The sequence below is a fragment of the Saccostrea cucullata genome, unplaced genomic scaffold, assembly GCF_032062105.1.
Source record: "Saccostrea cucullata isolate Sc308-1 unplaced genomic scaffold, CSIRO_AGI_Scuc_v1 ctg1205, whole genome shotgun sequence".
Classification (NCBI taxonomy): domain Eukaryota; kingdom Metazoa; phylum Mollusca; class Bivalvia; order Ostreida; family Ostreidae; genus Saccostrea; species Saccostrea cuccullata.
Window position 1 is genome coordinate 46851 of NW_026921643.1, and position 25899 is coordinate 72749.

Genomic DNA, 25899 nt, shown 5'->3' on the forward strand with positions numbered 1-25899 from the left:
CAAAAAATAGTCATGTGTCATACCAAAAATAGGAAATGGCGGATCCAGACGTTCAAAATTGGACGGGGATGAGTCCAAAAGACCGAAGGGGTATTGGAGGGGGCTTTCCCATTGGTGACCCCCGAAAACATCTATATGGTGCATTTTTCCATCCACGTAAATAGCTTTTTTCCACTTTTAAAATTTAGAATATATTGAATATTTTTTTCATTAGGTGTAACTTTGTAGTTACAAGTTTATATGTATCTTCATTTCTATTTTGGAACGCTTGCACTATAAATGACAAAATATAAACGCATTGGAAAAAAAAATTAATGTAAAATAATTTATAATATAATAATAATTTGCAACTTTATTGAAGGAGTATTTGTTTACCATCAATTCGAAAATTTCAATCAAAAAGTAAAAAATAAAATAAATGAGAAATCGCGTGCACAAAATTAGAAAGTCAAAAAATAAGAATAATAATCATGCGCGGATCTAGAAGGGGGGGGGGTCAGCCCCCCCCCCCCCCGGAATTTCCAGGTTATTAAATTCATATACAAAAGCAAGGAAAAAGTTAACTTGGAACCCCCTCCTCAGAAAACGCAGACCCCCCTTGTAAATGTAAACTGGTATTTAAGTGGCCTTAAAGTTAAATATTTGAAGCATTAAAAGTCAAGTCTGCCCCCCCCCCCCCCCCGAAACACACGAAATAGAATTTTGAACTTTTGGCGACCTTTTGTTTGTTTGTTTGTTTGTTTGTTTTTTTTTTTGCTTGTCAGGAAATTTCTGGGTTGACAGGGTTGGAACCCCCCCCCCCCCCCGGGAAAAATTTCTGGATCCGCGCCTGATAATAATAAGAAACAAGGTCTCCGTGAAAACGTAAGACCTTAAAAAATCACTGTATTCGAACCTAAAATGTTTGTTTCGATATGGCTTGAATCCAGCAACAAACCAATGTAGCTACCGCCGCACACTATACGTAGATAGTATCTTAATCATTATTCAAACTCAAAGTCCTATATAATTGGACTTTGTCAATTTTCTATCAGTAAATAAATGGAAAAAGTTTAGATTATGTATTTCTGGGTCGTCTCTCCATTTTTAAACAATTGGAAAAAAAAATTACGGTTAGAAATACACTGATAACGCGTTTAAAATTCACGGAGAGAAGACCCAGAAACAACAAAATTAATGAAAAAAGGCTTTAAAAGAGTCGATTTTTGCATCATTAATTAGACTCATACGGCTATATCCAGGTGCTTATTCAAATAAAATCAAACATATTAAACTGAATGTTTGCCCATTTTACATTCACCTACAACAAAGTCAATGGCTAGGTTTTGAAAAAAGTGTATAAATCAATTATGGATTTTTTAATTCTTTTTATGAGCCACTATTCCTGCCGAATCGCCATCTAAAGCGCCCACTTTCTTGTCATGGATTTTAAAGCATTAAACATATAGAGCAAAGTTTGCCTATCTACCAAATTTATATATTCTACACACTCGTATCAGATGCAGTTTATGTGTAAAAATCTCAGATAAGCAAGCTTGTGCTCTACGTTTTCTGAAGAGAAAAGTATCTCAAATATGATGACTGAATTCCAAGAATTGAGGAAATACAAGACAATATATATATATCCTACTTCTGCACCCTCTATTGGCTTCCGTGTAGTCATTGATTCTAAATTTGTGCTTGTTTTAAAAAAGGCGCCATTTTAACTTTTTGTCCCCCGCTTGAAAAGTGGGGGATATTAATTTGGGTTTGTCCGTCCGTCCGTCCGTCCGTCCGTCTGTCCGTCCGTCCGTCCGTCCGTCCGTCTTTCTGTCTGTCTGTAACGCTTTCGTTTCCACACGATATCTCGAGAACCCTTTGAGCTTTTGCAATGAAATTTAGCATAGCAACTCCCTATGGACTAAAGAAGACCCCTATTGATTTTGAGGTCAAAAGGTCAAAGGTCAAGGTCATAAATAAGCAAATTCTGTCTGTTAAAACACTTTCGTTTCTACACGATATCTCTAGAACCATTTGAGCTATCGCAATGAAAATTTACATAACAACTCCCTGTGGCCTAAAGAAGAACCCTATTGATTTTGAGGTCAAAAGGTCAAAGTTCAAGGTCGTAAATTTATACATTCTGTCTGTGTGTAACACTATCATTTCCGGGCGATATTTCAAGAAGATTTTGAGCTTATGCAATGTAATTTTATACCAAAACTCCCTAGGACGTCTCTCGCCCCTCTCAAAGTGCCCCGCCCCGTTTGTTTTATTAGTATTTATAGTATTACATGTCGCTATTTTTAGTGAGGGGCATGAGGAGAGTTATTGCGTTTAAAACAGGTTCTCGGCGGACTTTATGTTCTTATTACATCTATTATAACTGTTTAATAAAGGCTAAATAAATCAAACACCATGGATTGTGTAAAATTTTGAGAATACCGAACATGAAAACATGAATATATACATGTATGTGACTTCAGTTCTGCATATACTTCACTCTGAGTAAAGCGAGTCCGTGGTCTAGTGGTTATGTCTCTCGCTTCAAATGTGAGTGGTCCCTCGATCGAAACTCGGTCGAACCTTTCTTTTTTTTCTTTTTTTTAAATACTTTTTTTTTACTAAATGATAGTATTCAGCATGTGAAATGAAAAATTTATGAGGTTATAAAATCATCATTACAGTGTGATAAATATTCCATATAAAAAAATCTTCTATACACATAATAAAGAATAAGCAATCAAATCTTTATATGCATATTGACATACATGTATTTTATTTCCTTCAGTATACATGTATACATTTAATAATTCTACAAATTCAGTCAGGGGGAGCCGACTTTTTCCCTAAGCGGGGGACACGAATTCTCTGAATTAGCTTGTTAAGTATAAACTAGCACAATATTAACATTATTCTGATTTTAACATCAAATAAGGAGCAAGATTCGACCCTTACCCCGGCTATCTTGTCCTTCGTATCTGTTACAATTACTAGTAATTAAACTAAAGCTAAGACTTTGCTTTCGCAGTAGTAAACTAGGGCCGCGACTCGGACCTAAACGTTTAACAAGAAGCCCATCGGCCACAACACTCACCTGAGTAACCTTGGTCATGTTGTTCACCAGATTTTCCCACTTAATTGTAATACCTTTTTTTGGCCTAACCCCACACCGGCGGGGGTCATGATTTGAACAATTTAGAATTTACACTAATCCAGGATGCTTCCAGTAAGTTTCAACTTTCCTGGCCCAGTGGTTCTTAAGAAAATTTTAAAAGATTTTTCCTATATATTTCATTGTAAAACTTGGATTCACTATATTAATCGTGGCCCTGCCCTACCCCTGGGGTCATGATGTGAACAATTTAGAATCTATACACTACTCAAGGATGTTGGCTCTGTGACTCTTCATAAAGAAGGTTTTTTTTATGACTCCATTTTGTCTTTTCTTGATGATCTCGATTACCTTGTAAGAAGGACTTGGCTCTTCATTTAACAATTAAAGTGAGCTTAAAATATATGAAACGGATGAAATCAAGATTTCAAATTTCAAAGTCTGACAGAAATCCGAAGTGCACAATATTTATTTTTAAAACTTTATGTGAATACTTCGAATGCACTTTAAAAAAATAAATATACCTATAAAGACATCATTATTTTGAGCTATATTTTTAGGTTATTAAATGTATAATATATTAAATCGACTAAAAATGACCTTGGACCTCCTAGAAAACACCCCCACCCCCTTGAAAATGCAGATCTATGGTAATTTATGAAAACTTACTGATTTAATTGTAGCTTTCATTTTTCCCGGCCGTGTGTGACTTCAGCTGTAGGGCTTCAATTGCTAGATTGGTGAATATTCAGGAACCTCCGTTATGTGTATATCCTCATTCAATATTAATATTTAGGGAAAAAACAAATATATATGGTAAAACACACTTTTAGCAAAATGTCACACTTCGTTATCCGCGATGCATACTGAGTATATAATTATGATTTTTTTTTGGGGGGGGGGGGTAACGAAAATAAGTCTCCTATTAGCACTTTGTTTTAGAAGTTGAACATTTTAAAAACGTTTTCTTTACTTTTCTTTCATATCTTCTTTTTTAAATGAATCATACGTAAGATTATCCAAAATTAAAGCAATTATTTTAGTTCCAAGGAGACAAATAATGCATGTATATTGAACATTTTTATTGATACACAGTATATAGGGAGCGAAAACAAGTCATTTAAGTGTGAGTCACATGGGGATGACTTGACGATTAATCGGCGGATATTCGATCAAAAGTCTAAGTATCGAATACTAAAACTGGCACTCGGTTACTCGGTTGTATAGTTTTTCTTATTTTTAAGTCAATACTCGTACGAATATTTATTTTTAAAACATCAAAAAAAACTTATAGGCATAAAGTAATGAGCTTTGCAATTCAATCAGAGAATTTCACAAACAAACATGGCATTATAATCGGGGAGAGATACAGCCGACCATTGACCTGACGCGTACAGTACATTGGTTTCCAGCGGGGGGAGAACCGGCGGGGGGAGATTGTTGTATGGAATCTGGTTTCCGTCGTCGTCAAGGTAATAAGCAGCGCCACCTGGATCTTTCTTTCCTTGAACCCAAAAATAAGTCCCGCCTGCTTGAGCTAAAGAAAAGGTAACACCAATTAATTATAAACTAGAGGTACTGTGAGCAATGAGCTCACTAAATGATACCCCCGCCTCCCATAATGTCCATGTGTTGCTAGGCCTATATGTTGTAAAATACGGTAATGTGTAAAGAGGAATAACTCGTCCTATCAAATGTTATTCAGAAGCTTCTATGTGACTTCATAGGTAAACATATAATGGCAATGTCCATGTTTTGCTATGGGAAACCTAAAATACGTGTCGAATAAAAAAGTAAAATAGGAGGTGCACAATGGCAATATGTAATAAAGATTCTGTGAAAGTTTCATAAAATTTCACTCAGTAGTATAAGAGGAGTTGCATGCTGATGAGAGATAAAGCGTAACAGCTAGACGGACGGACGGACGGAAATCCCGATTATATACCCTCCCACTTTTCAAGCGGTGGGTATAAAGATAAAAGGTCTAATGTGATGACCATAAAACATCTTAGCTTTAAATGAATTGAAATTCCGTACAAAGTAAAAAAAAATCTCAAAGTATCGTGTAATGGTTCTGATTTAACTAGTCAAGTACATTAGTAAATTCCTCAATAAATTTGAAATTACTTAGAATTAATGAAATTATATAATTAAAATAAGGAATCTAGCTCAAGTATGTTTATACACATCATTAACCATAACATCAACATGTACATTGTAACAATTTGTCGGTACGCCTATGTGTAGGCGGAAATCTCGAGTTAGCGTGCGTAGTTCTTTTTATACCCACCCGCTTGAAAATTGGGAGGGTATATAGTACTCAGTTTGTCCGTCCGTCCGTCTGTCCAACCATCTGTCTGTTACGCTTTGGGGTATCCATCTCTTATCCTCAACTCCACTGAATGAAATTTGACGAAACTTTCACAGAATCTTTATTACATATTGCTTTTGTGCACCTCCTATTTTACATTTTGATCTGACGCACATATTTTGGGTTTCCCGGTCACAGCAAAACATGGATTTTGCCATTATAATCATATTAGAGGCGGGGGGTATCATTTAGTGAGCTCATTGCTCACAGTACCTTTAATTAAAGAAAGTAACTTATAAAATTAATTAAATGAATTTTGGCAATTGAAAAAAGAAGAACACATACTTATTAATGGAATTAATGCGTCATTTTCCGCCTGATTGTTTACCAGAAGGAGGCGCCCGCCGTCAGCGGCGCAGGTTGCGCGGGCCTGGGTGTTAGTCGTCTGCTGGGCGTACACCTTGTAACAGCCTAGGACAGAACTTTGTGTGTAGCCGGGGGCTGTACACTTACCCGGGGCTTAGAGAAGGAAAAAAAAAACATTGATTTAGTATAAATGTATAAAATGATGTTCGTAGGTGGTATAGAACAATACAATTGCAAGGATCTAGCGGGGATCTGAGGTTTACTATCGTCTGTACATACATTTACATACCTCCCTGCCTCCGAAACAGTAAAAGAAGTATAGCCGCGGTCAGAATGGTGAGGTTTTCTGGAGTCCAGTCAAGCAGTCCATCTTAAAAAAAAAACACAAAAGAGATTTAATTTGTAGCAAGCTGCAGATCTGTAGCTCTCTGGCTGAAAAATTCTCTGGTTTGTCTATCCGAATTTTTTCAACCAGAGAGCTACAGATCTGCAGCTAATCTGTAGCAAGCTAAACTTTTTCATCCCTTTGAATATTTCATTGTTCCTTGATACTTTACAGTAATAAGCATGGATTCCCTGAAACTGTTTCAGCTTCTTCTACCTTCACAAAATATTTTTTTTTAGTTCTGGAATTTCATTTAAAGCCATATATGGCGTATGTACAATGAAAATTATTAGACGAAAATTATAAGAACTTATTATTTGTATCATTACTTAATATAAAGATAGAACTTTTCCGTAAATTACAAAATCTAAGTCAATTGCCTTATAAAGATATCACAATTTAATTTAGATTCTCGGAATTTTCTCCGACTCGGAAGAAAATACAAAAGATTTAAATAACACATTACAGAGAAGATAAAATTGTAGTATTAGTTAAAACGAGGTGTTCTCCGTGTTCAGAATTGTATGAAAAGTTTTAATTTAAATGTATTAACTATATTTCTTTACTAAATTCTGTATTATTTAAAATTATATTTTTTGATCAGTTACGCCATATATGGCTTTAACCTGTATCTTATTTTTATATATTAATTTTCAGGTTGTCCCGACCCCCTTAAAACGTTGCACTACATGCACAGGATTGAAGGAATGAAGGAAACCTCATTATAAAGTTACGTTATATATAAATTCTATAAATATAAACATCAAAGTTTTGAATTAATTAAAGAGAAATTATATCTGTAATAATATTAATAATTTACAATGTACATGTATATGAACAATACATCTGTGACTTATCAATTTAATCAAACACATTTTTTAAGCACATTTTGGTTATTCTCGTACTCTGATTGGCTAATAGAGCTCCTCCTGCCGTAAGTGAAGCAAGAGCAATCTGATTGGCTGAGACAGCATCTGACTGACCAATTCTCAGGACAGAAGCTAAAAGAGAGAGGAGCATGACCGCAGCAATGAAAATATTGGCATCTGGTTTCATCACAAATAGTACTGGCTTGCAGTGGGGTGCCTGCAATGGAGTTGCATGGTACCTTGATCATTTTTTAAAGATAAAACTATACATACATCTTTATGTAATCTTTATTTCTAAATAAAAGCAAAAGAATAAATCAAGAGATACCGTTGTTTGGCCAGTTCCGAATAAGAAACCGATTCGGCGGTGCTATAAATATACTAGGCATAATTTCAAAATTTAAGTGTTTTGTCAAGGTAGTTCGTTGACTTGTGGAATTAAATATTGTTTCACAAAAGTTCAGCCTTCCCTCCAAAAAATTTATTTCGCAAGTTACCATAGGTGTCCATTTTACCAGTTACGAACAAGCCGACGAGTTCCGAATAGGCTAGAGATTCTGATTCAATACAACCCTAAATTAAACAATATACGTCCCAGACGTTATCCATTGACATGTCTAAGAAAAGTACCAATAAATTATTTGTATTTCCAAACGTTGAGGAGAAACTAGAGGTACTGTGGGTACCGGGCTCATTTTAATGATACCCCACACCTCGTTTATGATTATTTATGATAAAGTCCATGTTTTGCTCTGGGAGACCCGAAATAAGTGTCAGATCAAAAAGTAAAATAAAAGGTAACGATGTCACAATATAACAAATAATCTGTGAAAGAATCATTAAATCTTATTCAGTGGAATAGGAGGAATTGCGGATAAGAGATGTATATATACCTTTCAATATTACAAAGAATGGCAGTTTATCTATGTTTTTCTCAGGGAGCCCGAATTATGTGCCTGATCCAAAAATAAAATAGGTGCACTTTGGTACTGTTAAACAAAGGTTCTGTGAAAGACTCATTAAATTCTGTGAAGCCTCATAAAACTTCATTCAGTGGTAGAAGAGGGATTGCAGATAGGAAATGGATACCCCAGAGTGTATCAGACGGGTGGACGTACAGACAGACGGATGGGCAGACGTAGAGACCGATGGATGGACAAACATCCCATTACTATATACCCCTTCTTCCTGTTTTTCAAGCGGGGGTATAATAAGTCACGTTTACAATGAAGAAAACAAAAAACAACGAAGAGTGAATTTAAAATAATGTTTATAATGGGTATTCGGAACTGGTAAAATAAGAGCACGAAAATATTTCAATATCTTACAGTGTTCTAAATATTTATTTTTGACTAGTTTTTAGTATATGTTAGAGTACATATCAAACTTACTTTTGATACCTGGAACGTGATTCTATGTGAAAAATTAATGTATCTAAAGAGGTTTTTCTGCAGACTTACGCGTCGCGGTGATTCAGATTTGTTGCGTTGTAAACGTATGTCGACTGTTTCAAGTATGATTACGCAAACAAACCGAGTGCAAAAAATCAAAACTTCATATTATTCAAACAATCATAAATAGGCCTTCTTACCATAGAAATCAATTTATTTTTACACCGTTGAATTTATTAATTACCAGTCCTTGAATCACTAATTATTCGGAAATGGCCAAAATCCGGAACTGGCCAAACGACTGTAATTAAGTTAACTGATAAGTTAACCGGATTATGCTTTTATTCTGCAATATTTATTTTCAAACTTACAATAGAAAAATACTTTATTATTTTTTAAAGTTTAAAAACAGTTTGCATTAAAAAGCAAGCATTATTCTAAAACTTTAACATGAATTTGAATTCATGATCACTAATTCTGACTGTATACACATCTTAGCAAAAATCATTAAGTATACCTTCCTGTGCTTAAAAAGAGATTACCTCCCTTGCGTACTTTATAATTTCCTTTTTAAAAATATGATAATATTTCGTGCTGAATTAAATGAAGGTACAGCATGTGACGAGTGTACTGTCTGTCAACCAATTCCTGACTCGTCTGGACAGGTACAATAGATCCTCTGGGTGACATCATTACGTCACTCGTACCGTTATATGTTGACCTTCACCTGGAATATGACGTCAGGTTATTTGTAAATCCGGGGATCCCATATGCACTGGCTTGTCCAGAAACATTAGTACTGAAGGATGAAAATATAACAGATTTCTATATTTCTCTTTTTACTGTAAACTCAGATATAAATTATAATTTATATTTTAAATTGATAATTTATATCTGCGTGAGATAGGGCCGATTCTGGCCCTTGGAGACCCTACCTCTTTTTATTTTTACGTTGTTAAGACCATCACGGTAATATCGTTTAATTTATTGGAGCCTAGATACAGGTAAATCATAACGGGTAAAATATTGTAATAATCAGTGATTGTACTTCGACTTTTGACACTTGGAACATACTCTCTCTCATAACGAACATGGTTAACACCCTATCATATTCCTAGTAGTGTATCAACCCTGTTACAGGCATTTTGGACATTGATAGTACAGTGAGAATAAGACTGTTTCGCTTTCACGGCTAAGGACGGGCTGTCTCAGTCCGACCGTTGTGTATTCAAACAACTCTTAAACTGTGCAACTAGCATTTTATATACATGTATGTAATTTGACCAATATAATCTACACTGCACTTGAGATTTTTCTTTTATTTTCCAATGCCATGTAGGATTTTGATCTCCTACTCTGGCGCCAACTTCTCCCTGTGGGTATGATCTGAACAAATAGGAATCCAAACTGCAGTAGAAAGTGTCACAAATATTCAATAAGAGGACCATGGACGACATCGTTCACCTGAGTAACTTTTGCCATGCTGTTCTTTACCAGATCCCCCAACCCCTAGTAATACATATTGTAACTCCAACGTACCCACAGGGGTCATGATTTTTACAACTCAAAATCTACATTACCCATGGAAGCTTCCATATAAATTTCAGCTATACTGGCCCAGTTGTTATTGAAAAGACTTTTCCCTTTATACCGGGCATTTTAATGTAAAACATGGTGTCCCTATTGTGGCCCTGCCCTTAAACCGGGGGTCATCATTTTATCAATTTAGAATCAAGGATGCTTCCACAAAAGTTTCAGCTTTTCTGGCCCAGTGATTCTTGAAAAAAAAAGATTTTTCTTATACATTTCAATGTGAAACATGGAATTCCCTATTGTGGTCTTCTACATACGATTAATTCAAGATGAATGGAAACTGCAAATAATTGGAGTTCTATGTCCAAGGGGCATAACTCTGTCCAAAATGGATCGACTGTACCCAAAACAGAACTTGACCTGGATATTCTTATGATAAATCTGTAAAAATATACCAAAATTTCATTTCAGTATGTCCAGCCTTTGTGAAGAAAATGAATTACACTTGCAAATACATGTAATTGGATTTTTCAAAATTGAAAATAATTGGATTTTTTTCTAAGTCCAAGGGGCATAACTCAGATTCACTCCGTCCAAAATGGCTTTATCATAGCCAAAACTTGTTCTAGATATTCTTATGATAAATCATTTATGCCCAATTTGAATGGCAATTTCATTTCAGTGCGTGCAACCTCTGCAAAGAAAATGAAAGGAAACAGAAAGATAGACAGCATCAAAGCAAGATGCCCTGCCTTCTTCGAAAGTGAGTGGGGAGAATAAAAATAAAATCCTGTAGCAATGTTGAATACACAAAAATGTCTGAAAAATTACAATTTTAAAATATCCATGAACAAGAATAAAATTTGTATCTTTATAATCTCTTTTATTTTTTTCATCAATTGGTAAAGAACATTCCAGGAGTTTTCTGAAGTTTGTACTTTTCCTCACTTACCAACAAACATTTTTTTTTTACTTATCCAACGAGAATCAAAACTTAAGGATACATTGTATGTAATGAGATACAAACAAAACAATAACTAGTACCTTACACAAACACAAAACTAACAACAAAAGCAAATACAACCTGCAATCTGTCACCAGATCTAACAGCACTACAACAATAATCATCAAAATTCCTCGGAGGAAAATTTAGGTTTGTAATGCTCATAAATAATAATCAGAATTCCTTCTTAAATACATATTTTATTTGAGACAAATCTAAAAACAGTGGAAGATTTGGTATCCAAATTTAGAAAAAATATTTCAAACAAACCTTTGAATTCTTAGATGAAATGTTTTCAATATGCCTGGTAAAATTAAGTCAACCTGAGCTTGATATTCTGAATGATTTTTTTGTTGCTTTTACAGTGAAATACTCATGAGGGATGAATAAGTTATTAAGATTGGTCACAGGAAACTGCAGCTAGTTCAGACCAGCAGAGGCAGCAGTGTATATGTATACATAATGATAATGAGTAAAGCAATCTATAATAGACTTGTCAGACATTGTGAATCTACACATTCCCACCACAACAAATAAATAATAATTTATCTCTCCCTGTAAGTTCCACACCCGATAATAATCAATCATTGTATTGTACAGTAATTGTTTTCAACAGATCAATGCCAGAGTTAAGTCCCCTGATTTTCGCCCCGTGTTGGACTTTGGACGCGATGCCAGTGGGAGGTCGTGACCCTGTTTTGGGAAAGGGTTCTCTTTCACTTTCAGTTTTATCATCTCTTCCTAGAATTAAATTATAAATATAAATTAATATTTTTTTCACTTTTTTCCCCATTATTAACTGATTCACATAAAAATCACTATTTACAGACTATGTTTTACTAATTAAGGATGCTGAATGTGATATTCACTAGACTGAATGCATGCTGTTCTTCAGTCGAGTCGATAGCTCCCCTTACTTGGATCCGAAGATGAGATCAGCATCCGGGGCCCCCTTGGGGTGCTGGTACCTCACTCTTCTCTCTCGGTTGGTGTTGACCGGCATTACGCGATTCAGGGACGCTATCATCTCTGTAACAAAAGAAACAGTCACTCAATAACACACTCTCTTAACAACCACTCTAAATCAAAATAATTTGAAATAAATTTTACTATTTTGAGAATTTCTATGTTCTATTTTATTGAAATTCTGCTGTTTCAGTCTAGAAACTGAAAATAGATCCTGAATACACGTTCACATGACATATTTTATACTGTAACAGTAATAAGTAACATGTGACAAATACTGTAGAAGTACTTTTTTCCACGTAGTATTAATTTAGGCTATGTACACGGTCACAAATTTTCCGCGGAAATTTGTCCAAGCGTATTTAATTTAAATGTATGGCATATAGTGACAGTCTAGAAAATTTGCGTAATTTTCTCTCTGTGGATTAAACAGAAATTGAGATTCCGCAGATGTATGACTCCATGGAAAAAAGTATGTCTACGATAATACTTAACATGTGACATATACAAGTAACATGTGACATATAATGATTGACACCTGACATACACTATACAGTTACCTTGGTAATCCTCCTCCTCCTGTCTCTCGTGGATCCCTAACACGACCTGCTTCATCTTCTCCTTCTCTGCTTTCTCCGCCTGTCAATACAACGTTCATCCAGTCAATACAACATTAGTCCAGTCAACACAACATTCATCCAGTCAATACAACATTCATCCAGTCAATACAACATTAGTCCAGTCAATACAACATTAGTCCAGTCAATACAACATTAGTCCAGTCAACACAACATTCATCCAGTCAATACAACATTCATCCAGTCAATACAACATTAGTCCAGTCAATACAACATTAGTCCAGTCAACACAACATTCATCCAGTCAATACAACATTCATCCAGTCAATACAACATTAGTCCAGTCAATACAACATTCATCCTCAATTTGTAAAATGTCATTTAATTTGATCAACACATCCATAATCTCTTCATAAAAGGCTTATTCACTTTTAAAATGTAAAAATTCTGCTTGTCAGTAACCAACAATACCTGCATAATATACTTCTTTTCCTTAACAGATGATTCTAGAATTATTATGAAAGAAACAATTTTTTTTTAATTTGAGAGTAAAAAATGACCTGTTCTCTTTCTCTGTACTTTGTGGCAAACTCTTCAGAAATTGGAACATTCAGATTAGTGAACTAAGAAAAGAAAAAAGGCATGAAAATACAATTTACAGTATATCTATTGTATATTTACAATAAACACTTTACATTTTAAACAAAATTAAAATCATTACAAACTGTTAGCATTAGAACTTTATGCCCACAGTAACCTTAGATGTTCCTTTCCCATGTGAAAGAATCTTGAAAATACAAGTCCCAGCTTTCAGTGAAAACAGTTGGAGTTGGTCACGAAATGAAATTGTATTACATTTTATGTACAGAGAAATACTGATGTTTGAGCAGAGTTCTGAACCAAAATTTAATTTTCAAAAATCTACCTTATATTTCGGCATGATAGAGAAATGTCACCCTGCTATAGCCACATGTAGTACCTGTTGTTTGTTCCCTCGCCGCGTCATCAACACGAATTCTATTGACCTGTCTTCTTCTTTTGGCACTTCCTCCTCTTGCATTGGATACAAATTCACATTTACTGAAAAACAGAAATCTAGTCTACAGTCATGTAATCTATATGTTCAGTATTTTAAATTTCATTAACACTGCTTCAATATGTAATTCACTAAACCAGTTGAAGGAACAAGAAAATAACATATTGATCAACACTTCCTCAGCCCTGCCACTTTCTATTTTGACTTTGTAGTTATTTTTTCACTCTCGTCCTACCTATTTTCTTGTTCTTGTCTTTCAGGTTCATTGGGACGGCGATGTCCAGCTGAGGGACTTTCAGAGACTCATTCGTACGTGCCTAGAAAACGAAAACAAGAGGCCCATGGGCCTTATAGGTCACCTGAGCATTATGCAACAACTTTCCAGTGATTGAATTTGATTCATGTTTTAAGCCAGATGCGATGGCATTCACAATTTTGAAAGAGGCACCATTGATCATCATAACAATAAACTTAGCAGTTGCTTATTTTGTTTACTTAATACCCATACGCAGGGTAAGGGAACACAAAATGCATTTCAACTAATCAGTAATATTCAGCAATAATCAGTAGTGCCCCTACCATACATGAACCCCTGACCCTTAGGCCTTAATATTTGATTAATACCAAGGAGCAGATTTCAAACCATTTATTCATTTTCAGTATATAAGTACAACCCCCCCCCCCCCCTTTATGGTACCCCTGACCCTGGGGCCTTGAAATTCATAATTGTGGAAGATATGGGCTCTTGTCCATCATAAATATATTGGTAGTTCATCTGCTTTAATACCCTGGAGCAGAGAAGAAAATTTTCAAAGATTTAATGTATTTTCACTATATAATCAATAGAGCCCCGCCCTAACACCAGAACCCCTAACCCTGGGGCCATAAAATTTACAATTTTGGTAGAGGCACTCTTGCTCATCATAACTATGTACTTAGTTAGTTTATTTAATACCAGGGAGCAGAGAAGAAGATTTTCAAAGAATTCATGTATTTTCACTATATAATCAATAGAGCCCCGCCCTAACACCAGAACCCCTGACCCTGGGGCCATAAAATTTACAATTTTGGTAGAGGCACTCTTCCTCATCATAACTATGTACTTAGTTAGTTCATTTAATACCCGGGAGCAGAGAAGAAGATTTTCAAAGAATTCATATATTTTCACTATATAATCAATAGAGCCCCGCCCTAACACCAGAAGCCCTGACCCTGGGGCTATAAAATTCACAATTTTGGTAAAGGCACTCTTGCTCATCATAACTATATACTTAGTTAGTTTATTTAATATCCAGGAGCAGAGAAGAAGATTTTCAAAGAATTCATGTATTTTCACTATATAATCAATAGAGCCCCGCCCTAACACCAGAACCCCTGACCCTGGGGCCATAAAATTCACAATTTTGGTAGAGGCACTCTTGCTCATCTTAACTATGTACTTAGTTAGTTCATTTAATACCCAGGAGCAGAGAAGAAGATTTTCAAAGAATTCATATATTTTCACTATATAATCAATAGAGCCCCGCCCTTACACCAGAACCCCTGACCCTGGGGCCATAAAATTCACAATTTTGGTAGAGGCACTCTTGCTCATTTTAACTATGTACTTAGTTGGTTTATTTAACACCCAGGAGCAGAGAAGAAGATTTTCAAAGAAATAATGCATTTTCACTACCTACTTATTTAGCCCCGCCCTAGCACTAGAACCCCTGACCCCAGGGCCATGAATTTCACAATTTTGGTAGAGGACTTATTGCTGATTACAATCATGCAAACAGTTTGACTGCTTGATGTCCAGGAGTAAAGAAGAAGATTTTTAAAGATTGCACTAATTTTAGTGGTTTTGGCCCCACCCCACAGGCCCCAGGGGGGCAGGGATCATGAAATTCACAATTTTTGTTCCCCTTCACCCATAGATGCTTTATGCCAAATTTGGTTAAAATTGGTTCAGTGGTTGCAGAGAAGAAGCTGAAAATGTTCAAATGTTAACGCACAACGCACGACGACGGACGAAAACAGATAGCAATAGGTCACCTGAGTTTACTCAGGTGACCTAATAAAGGCAATGCAATATCTTACATAATCTATTGTACTTGCTACCAACACCTTCAGAACAATTTTTGTTTGCTAAGTATTATTTCTATTTTCTGAGACGATCAAAACATCAGAAAATCAGGGACAGATAACATATGCTTTCCATACTACCAAATTAAACTGTTACAGACTGAGATAAACAAACACTGTACTTCACTTGATTTAAAACCATACTCAAATGACAGTAATTTTTGAAAGTGATTCTTTTAGATTAATAAATGTATAGACAAATGTGCCATTTTACGCCTCTTTAGAGCAGTGTGGTATCCTGTAAAGTATGTTCCATTAGGAATCAAGCATTAAACCACTCACCTGAATGTTCTCCGACATCATTTTGTCAAAAGCTGTCATAAAATCCTCATCCTCCGTACACTTGATGTGCTTAGGGCCACCTTTCATTATTGTCATCTACAAAATGAATTATCAAGTCCACATATATATAGTGATTCCAAAACATGTGTTCAGAAAATATGACATGTGAGTGAAAATTTCATATGACATGAGCCCATTGCAGAGAAGTCTGAGAGAGGAATGATCAACAATTCTGCATAGGAGATTGTAATTTCAGGTATGTTGTACTTTCCCTTTGCACTCTCTTTTTGCTCTTTCACTTTTCCTTTCTCACCTGGTCATCCTCTTCGTTTTCCCCTGCGCTCTCCATGATATCATCATCTTCCTCATTATAACTGATCCCTCCCTCCTCTTCTCCCTGGAAAACCATTACATGTTTACAGTAATATGTTAACAATTTTAATGCCTTATTAGTCTTGTCTCTCTGTTGTTAAAAAAATCTCCTTCATAGAGATAAAGAGTAAAATCTATTCAGTTTGTAAATTCCAAAGATGATCTTTTATCGTGTTTATGTTTATCACACTTAATCCTACATAGTATTACATAGAGATCCTGTAAGTTACTTTTAATTAAACATTCTAAATCCTTTGACAATTTTTCTTTCAGATTACATTAAGATAGGTGAATCTGAGTTCCTCTTTTTCAACAGTAATTCTGTGACCAACTCATCATAACGTTGCTATAACAGCGTGGGAATTTCTCACCTCCTCATTATTGCTCCTCTGACTGATATCCTCCTGACTGGTCTCACTCTCGTCCACTCCACTTAAACTTAGGTCCTCACCTTCAAAATAAAATATTACAAACTTTTAATTCACATGTTTGACTGTGAAAGAGTCAAGGACTGTCGATGGAAGTCTAGAAATACTTAAGTTTGTATTATTACCTATATGGTTGAAAAAACGTTTTATTGTGTGTGTTTTAAAATGATATTTTATTTTTAACGACAAAAGATTATCCTTAGATTTATAAAGTCTTGCAAATACTTAAGGAATATTTTTAGGTTTTGTTTGAGTTATTGGTGTGTGAATCACACAGACTTGTCACGTAGGCATATTTCATGAAGCGCGCGAGCGCGTCATGAAAAATATGCCTACGTGCAAGTCTGTGTGATTTTCACACCAATAATTCACACTAAACTTAAAAACATTCCTTGTATTTACATTTTACATGTTTGGAAGCACAAAAATATAATATTGAATTTCTCGCTGTCCTATATCATTATACTTTTACTAATGTCGCTGAAGCCTTATTGTGACGTCACGTTAACGCACGTTTCTCTGTGTATATTTCTACGCGTGAATATACACGAAAATGGTTTTCAAATCAATTTCACAGTTGGCTTAGTAGAAAAACACAGCAAATGTAAATATATAATGATGGTTACTAATTCCCAAAAATCAAAACAGAACTGTATAGAATCTTGATTTGTCCTCATTTCACAAACAATCCACATATTGTTCAGGTACAGTATCAAAGCTCAACTGAAATATTTACCCTTGCCTTGCTGGACTTTTTACAAGGAAACCTGCCCTATCCCCAATTTTAAGAGGACTTCAGTCCCCCCCCCCTTAACCGTATTCCTCCGTCTCCTGTATCATCCCCAGTCCCTGCCTGACAGATTATTACAGGACTTTTGTCCTCCTTACCGTACTCCTCTGTCTCCTGTATTGTCCCCAGTCCCTCCTCTGTCTCGCTGGCACTTCCCTCCTGATCTGTCTCTATAATCGTCAACACTGAGGCTGAAATAATACATTGATAGCTGTAAAGGTCTGTTAACCTTACAAACATAGTTAATATGTCATGTTTTCATTTCTATTCTGATCTTCATCAACTTAAAGGTGGACATTTCAATTTGTAGAAATTTTTTTCTTTGAATCTATCTTTAAGAAAAAAGGAACAATTTAAGGTATATCAATTCAGGTTTCTTATTTTCATTTTTAATTAATACTTCTCTATTTTTCCACAGTGACTTAGTACATGACCTACTTTTCTGTTTGTACCAGTTCTTTGTGACACCGACCTACTTTCTATTTGTTCTAGTTCTTTGTGACACTGACCTACTTTCTGTTTGTACTCGTTCTGTGTGAAACTGACCTACTTTCTGTTAGTATTCATTCTTTGTGACACTGACCTACTTTCTGTTAGTATTCGTTCTGTGTGACACTGACCTATTTTCTGTTTGTACACGTTCTTTGTGATGCTGACCTACTTTCTGTTTGTACTCGTTCTGTGTGACACTGACCTACTTTCTTTTTGTACTCGTTCTTATACTAACCTACTCTCTGTTTGTACCTGTTCTTTGCGACACTGACCTACTTTCTGTTTGTACCCGTTCTTTGTGACACTGACCTACTTTTCTGTTTGTACCAGTTCTTTGTGACACTGACCTACTTTCTGTTTGTACTCGTTCTGTGTGACACTGACCTACTTTCTGTTTGTACCCATTCTGTGTGACACTGACCTACATTCTGTTTGTACTCGTTCTGTGTGACACTGACCTACTTTCTGTTTGTACTCGTTCTGTGTGACACTGACCTACATTCTGTTTGTACTCGTTCTTATACTGACCTACTTTCTGTTTGTACTCGTTCTGTGTGACACTGACCTACTTTCTGTTTGTACTCGTTCTTATACTGACCTACTTTCTGTTTGTACCCGTTCTTTGTGACACTGACCTACTTTCTGTTTGTACCCGTTCTTTGTGACACTGACCTACTTTCTGTTTGTACTCATTTTCTAGCTCCTCCACGGCTTTACCAGCCTCCTCGTAGTTCTGATGGAGTTTCAGTTTGGGTCGTACACACTCCATCGTGTCGATCATCAGGTTCTCTACATCCACCGGAAACGGTCGAGTCTCTGTGAAGATCCCACTACTTCTCTTAAACCAGTAGTAACGCTAGAAAAAAAAAAGTCTCATTTTTTTGTGGATATGAGTACAAACATAAAGGTTTGAATAATCTTATCATTTCTGTTGTTCTTTACAAATCTAAAAGCAACTGTTATTGAATAATAGAAAGTTTTATAGAGAACTGAGGAGCTACTTGAAAGAGGCAATCCTCTGAGGCAAGTAAACAACCCGTTTTCTTACCTGGAAGTATGCCAGGAAACAATCCAGTTTCTTCTTGCTGGATCCCTTGTCAAAGTATGTACCACAGGTCTCCAGCAGCACACACACCAGTCGGATCCTGAACAAGTGCTCTGGTGGATCTAAGGGGGACGGGTTAGCCTCTAAACAAAGGGTGAACACTTCATACATTAATTCACATGTATCCAAAACGAAAAAATAATATACCCTTACGTGCAGGAACATCATCACAACCTTTGATTTTAATGGAATGAGAGTTGCTGATCTTCACTAGATTTTTAAATTATAAACAAGGAAGTATATTCTTTCAATCAACTTGTAACTTTTCAAAAAAGATACAATTTATTGTTTCATGTAGGGCATTTACTCATCTATCTTGTATCTGTAGAGTTACGATCAATGCTTATTATTGTTTCAATACTGATAAGTTTCCAAGGTCTGTCTCACCATCCATGACGACTCCAAAGGTGATGAAGGAGTAGAGAGTTTTGAAGATGACGGCGGACTCCACCATACGATAGTTATACAGCTCTCCCAGATACTTAACACAGCTCACTCGCCTCTGGTTATACTTAGGGTGGTTTATCTGAAAAGCGTATTAATAGTTTACACTCATTGACACTTTTTTTTTCATTTGTACAGCATATAATTTGGAATATGCATGTATCTGTATCACTGTAAAAAAATGCACTTCCCTTTGCTAAAAAATTATGATGCAAATCATTCTGCTCTGAATTTTTTCTGACGTTTAAGCTTTATATACTTTTTTAAAAAATGCGAAAATGGTGTGATATCAAAAATTAACATAATTTTTTGATTAAGTAAAATCAATTTTCATGTAGCCTAGTTTACTGTCAAGCACTGTAAGGTAAATATAATTCCTTAACAGTTACTTCTGTAACAGTGACGGTATGATGGATCTTTGCAAATACCACACGATACACAGGATTTTGTAATTATACACAGTACTGACCTCCATTCCTAGTCTAATGTCTTCCAACACTCCATCTACCACCTGGATGGCTATGTGTTCCTGTCAGGAAAGCAGTAAAAAGATCAGAATCACAGCATCACACAAGCATAGTATTAATAACTGGTGACTCTTTATAGTTACTCTTAATGCTACCTAAGTATAAGGAACACACAGTGAAACATGTTTTATTGACTTGAAATAAAATTTTGTTCATAATTGTAGAAGTCATGAAATTCAGTTGTCCGTCATACTTACGTGATAGGGGGCCAGACCGGCCAATAGATTGGCAGCACAGTGAATAGAGTTATAGCGTACATTCCACACGGCAATCATACACTTAGTGGCGTAGAACGCAATCTGTAATCATACAATATAGAAATCTACATAGGAGTTCTATACTGAGTGGCATAGAACTTAATCTGTAATCATACAATAAAGAAATCGGTACATGTACAATAGTCATACACTTAGTGGCATAGAACGCGATCTGTAATCACTGATCAAACAAATAAATCTCTACAATAGTCCTACACTTAGTGGCATACTAGAATACAATCTGTAATCAAACAATACATGTACACAAATCTATACAGCACTCCTACATTTAGAGACACAAAATGCAATCAGAATAAAATATGAGGCACGCTATTTAAATACTTCTACTCAGCACTGCTTGCTATTAACATTAAAATTTGTGTTATATTGCTGAAACACAGCAAGAACTGTAAGTTGTTCAATCCTTTGCTCTGAAATTCATGTCCCCATAATATACATCCTCACAATGTCAAGGGTTTGTGATTTCTCGAACTGGAGTTCGAGAAATCACAAACCCTTGACATTGTGAGGATGCATAATATAAGACCTTCCAGTCATTTAATGATGTAAAGTTCTCACTTTGTAGGACAAATCAACAGTAATTGTAATCATTACACTGAGCTTCAGCTAGTTATGATATTAGTCCTGGGAATTACCTCTGTATATGTAATCATTACACTGAGCTTCAGCTAATTATCATACTATTCCTGGGAATTACCTCTGTATTGTCAATATTAATATATTATTTCTGGGAATTACCTCTGTATTGTCAATATCAATATATTATTTCTGGGAATTACCTCTGTTTTGTCAATATTAATATATTATTTCTGGGAATTACCTCTGTATTGTCAATATTAATATATTATTTCTGGGAATTACCTCTGTATTGTCAATATCAATATATTATTTCTGGGAATTACCTCTGTATTGTCAATATTAATATATTATTTCTGGGAATTACCTCTGTATTGTCAATATTAATATATTATTTCTGGGAATTACCTCTGTATCGTCAATATTAATATATTATTTCTGGGAATTACCTCTGTATCGTCAATATTAATACATGTATATTATTTCTGGGAATTACCTCTGTATCGTCAATATTAATATATTATTTCTGGGAATTACCTCTGTATTGTCAATATTAATATATTATTTCTGGGAATTACCTCTGTATTGTCAATATTTATATAATATTAGTCCTGGGAATTACCTCTGTATCGTCCCATGGAAGTCTCCTCATCTGTCTCAGAACCTGAAATTAAACATAAAAACCCCCCAAAATTACAAGTACAGATGATGATTTACATGTCCAAGAGGACCAATGTATGGGGTCATAAAACTTAAACAAGCTCACTTTGGGTCTCATTTTTAGATTTCAACTTAAAATGCCTTTGATATTTTGTAAAAGTGTGAGCATAATCAAAAGTGAGCTCATCTCATTTAATTTCCCTAGAACATAATCTTGTAAGATTTATCAAGGCAATTCTTTTTAAGTTACACAAATTGCATCAATTCTGACCTTCTCTGTGGTGACTTTAGACAGGTCTTTATACAGAAGTTTACGGATGTACTCATGCATTGGGGGCCGTACTTTCTGGGCAGTTTGCTGGGTCTCAGGAGGATTGCTGTAGTAGAAGGCGTTCTCTATCATGGTGGTGTATCGACTCTCTAGGTGGAGGGCAGATTTCTTCCTCATCATAACATCCTACAATAGGACCAGAGTTACTTATTAAATCATACCATCCTACAATAGGATCAGAGTTACTTATTACATCATATTATACCATCATAACATCCTACAATAGGATCAGAGTTACTTATTACATCATAACATCCTACAATAGGATCAGAGTTACTTATTACATCATAACGTCCTACAATAGGATCAGAGTTACTTATTACATCTAATCATACGAGATATAGTATTTACCAGACATATTTTGTTGAGATATAGTAATAACAAGGTATATTTATTTCAAGTTACTTGTTAGTTAAGTGAGATATTAATTACCAGGTATATTTTGGTCAGATATACATGTACTAATTACCAGGTATATTTCGGTGAGATACATAATTATCAGGTATATGTTTTTGAGATATATTAATTACCAGGTATATTTTGGTCCTGTGGTGGGAGTCCTGAGATCTATAGAGAAACCGTCCACAGGAATCTAACAGAGAGCACGCCATCTCTATGTTGTGGTGGGAAAAGTCAAACATCAGCATCTAGTCAATAGAGAAAAGTCAAACATCAACATCTAGTCAACAGAGAAAAAGTCAAACATCAGCATCTAGTCAATAGAGAAAAAGTCAAACATCAGCATCTAGTCAATAGAGAAAAGTCAAACATCAACATCTAGTCAATAGAGAAAAGTCAAACATCAACATCTAGTCAACAGAGAAAAAGTCAAACATCAGCATCTAGTCAATAGAGAAAAGTCAAACATCAACATCTAGTCAACAGAGAGAAAGTCAAACATCAACATTTAGTCAACAAAGAAAAGTCAAACATCAGCATCTAATCAATAGAGAAAAGTCAAACATCAGCATCTAGTCAATAGAGAAAAGTCAAACATCAGCATCTAGTCAATAGAGAGAAGTCAAACATCAGCATCTAGTCAACAGAGAAAAAGTCAAACATCAGCATCTAGTCAATAGAGAAAAGTCAAACATCAGCATCTAGTCAACAGAGAAAAGTCAAACATCAGCATCTAGTCAACAGAGAAAAGTCAAACATCAGCATCTAGTCAATAGAGAAAAGTCAAACATCAGCATCTAGTCAACAGAGAAAAGTCAAACATCAGCATCTAGTCAACAGAGAAAAGTCAAACATCAGCATCTAGTCAATAGAGAAAAGTCAAACATCAGCATCTAGTCAATAGAGAAAAGTCAAACATCAGCATCTAGTCAACAGAGAAAAGTCAAACATCAGCATCTAGTCAATAGAGAAAAGTCAAACATCAGCATCTAATCAATAGAGAAAAGTCAAACATCAGCATCTAGTCAATAGAGAAAAGTCAAACATCAGCATCTAATCAATAGAGAAAAGTCAAACATCAGCATCTAGTCAACAGAGAAAAGTCAAACATCAGCATCTAGTCAATAGAGAAAAGTCAAACATCAGCATCTAGTCAATAGAGAAAAGTCAAACATTTATTTCAAGGAATCAGTGTGTACAAAAAACCAGAAGTCTCTGTCGAGTCTAGCTCAGCATCTAATCAATAGAGAAAAGTCAAACATCAGCATCTAGTCAACAGAGAAAAGTCAAACATCAGCATCTAATCAATAGAGAAAAGTCAAACATCAGCATCTAGTCAATAGAGAAAAGTCAAACATCAGCATCTAGTCAATAGAGAAAAAGTCAAACATCAGCATCTAGTCAATAGAGAAAAGTCAAACATCAGCATCTAGTCAATAGAGAAAAAGTCAAACATCAGCATCTAGTCAATAGAGAAAAGTCAAACATCAACCTCTAAATACAAATTAAACAAGATCAGGGCTTACTTAAATTTATTTCAAAGACTTACAATTTACAAAAGATTTACAAAAAATGATAAGTGCCGCAACAGAATGTTAATTACATTAGATTACCTTCAAGCAATGAAGTGCCTCTGACTTGGGAAACAACTTGAATTTCACAAGTTCACCTTTAAAAGAGGTAAAAAATTGAAAGTCATATTTTGAATCATCAACAAGATTGTGCTTTGTGGGTAAACTTTTTAAAATTTTATCTCGATTGGATCATTACAGCCTTGAATGGCTTTAAAACTGTCACAAATATATAACTCACCTATAAATCTCACAGTCTTAAGCTTTGATTCTATGTTTATCTGGTCCTTCTTTCTTACCTAAAAGATAGAAATAAAAGATGAATTATCTTCACTTTACTTATTATCAAATATTAACTCTTTAATTAAACTGAGGAATCATAAATTTTAATTTGGGACTAAAGTTTGTGGATTGGGTCATCCTTAACCACAAATCTACACAGTCACGTACATTACCAGGAACAAATATTTTGTAAACAGATGTATTCACTTAATCTTGGTACAGCAAAACTCGGTTATAACGAAGTTGCTTGGACCTATGAAATTACTTAAGAAATAAGATATCATTTTTAGAGTTGCATTGGGGTATGACATGAAGTCGGTCACGTGATCAAATTCTATAACGCCCGAAGGGCGTTATAGTAGATTTGATCACGTACCGACTTCATGTCATGACCAAATGCAACTCTAAAAATGATATTTTATTTCTTATATTTATATTTTACGTTTTCATTCATTTTACAAACAAATATAGGCATTATTGAAATGCAACGTAACGTTGCTTTGACGTTATGTGACGTCACAGTCGGAACTTTCCAAATTGCACGTGCAGTTTGTTTTCCATACGCACGAAAGTCTGATCATGTGACCGACTGCATGTCATCGAAAATTGAATTTCATTTTTAGCCGGGCTCATTGCTCGTAGAGCAATGCCCGGCTATTGCGACGGTGAGCAACAGAAAATGCTGCTTCTTCACCGCCAAATTGAGTTTACGAGTAAAAATATAGTACGTACGCCCAGCCGCTGTTGAGAAAACTAAATCCATTCAAACACCTTAAGAAATAGTAAATGGAATATTTTTTATCAAAATATTAGATTGTTTAATATTTTTCCTGGCTCCTCTGACTAATATTTTACAAAGCAATTCAAAAGGTTTTCATCAGAATTTCACAGAAAATTCTATTTTTATCCCTGTCTGCGTCATATTCTATAAATAAAGGTTGTACTATCTGTGCTAACACAAATGCAGGGAACATCATTAATGACTTGATGCAAAACTCCCCGCTGCGGACACATCAGTGCATAGTCGTTTGACCTTAATTAATCTTGCTGCATCGGTGTTTATTTACTTCTGTTTGTATATAAAACCCCGAAACGATACATGTGATAAATATTTTATGCTGTTAATTTCTAGCTATATTTTATTTAATTTTTAAAACTTTTTAATACTATACATGCCATTGAGATATTTTTGTGTGTAACATATCCTCTAAACGTCTGAACTTGATTTTAAACTGTCACCACGGTCTTTGTTCATTACCCTGTAAATGAGCCCGGCTTTCAGTACTTCTGAGTACTTTGATTTTTTAGTATTGTCATATAAGGCAAGGCATTGGCAAATGTAAATATTTCGCTATATCTGTAATTCGTTATAACCGTATAACAAATTCATTAAATATATATATTTGGGGATTTGAGGTGACTTCGCTATATCCGTGAATTCGCAATATCCGTGTTCGTACTAACCGAGTTTTACTGTATTATTGAGTGACTCTTATAATTACATCCCATGAACCAACAACATTTTGTTTGACCATGAACATTGACAGAAATAAAAACGATTCCAAATTGTATACAAGTTTAATTTCAACCTGTTACTTTTGCCGTTTCACACACTTGCAAACAATTTTGCCCCATTAAAAAATACACCCAGTTATAATTCTGAATAAAAATTGTACTGACTTCTAAATTTGTCTAAGGCAAAAATG

The 25899-nt window shown here is 35.1% G+C and overlaps 1 protein-coding gene across 1 annotated transcript in view; it reads right to left on the bottom strand.

Annotated features, from left to right (window-relative positions):
• Positions 1–10794: 10794 nt before the first annotated feature.
• LOC134260473 (regulator of nonsense transcripts 2-like) overlaps positions 10795–25899 on the bottom strand; it is a 42785-nt gene continuing 27680 nt past the window's right edge. Inside the window, 20 exon segments of the mRNA XM_062743020.1 lie at positions 10795–11693; positions 11870–11981; positions 12479–12557; positions 13057–13119; positions 13476–13576; positions 13768–13849; positions 15939–16034; positions 16252–16335; positions 16682–16761; positions 17627–17719; positions 18693–18876; positions 19069–19208; positions 19513–19651; positions 20039–20098; positions 20294–20395; positions 21573–21614; positions 21882–22067; positions 22472–22588; positions 23954–24009; positions 24153–24210. Of these exon segments, the coding sequence (XP_062599004.1) occupies positions 11684–11693; positions 11870–11981; positions 12479–12557; positions 13057–13119; positions 13476–13576; positions 13768–13849; positions 15939–16034; positions 16252–16335; positions 16682–16761; positions 17627–17719; positions 18693–18876; positions 19069–19208; positions 19513–19651; positions 20039–20098; positions 20294–20395; positions 21573–21614; positions 21882–22067; positions 22472–22588; positions 23954–24009; positions 24153–24210 (1884 nt within the window). The 3' untranslated portion in view covers positions 10795–11683.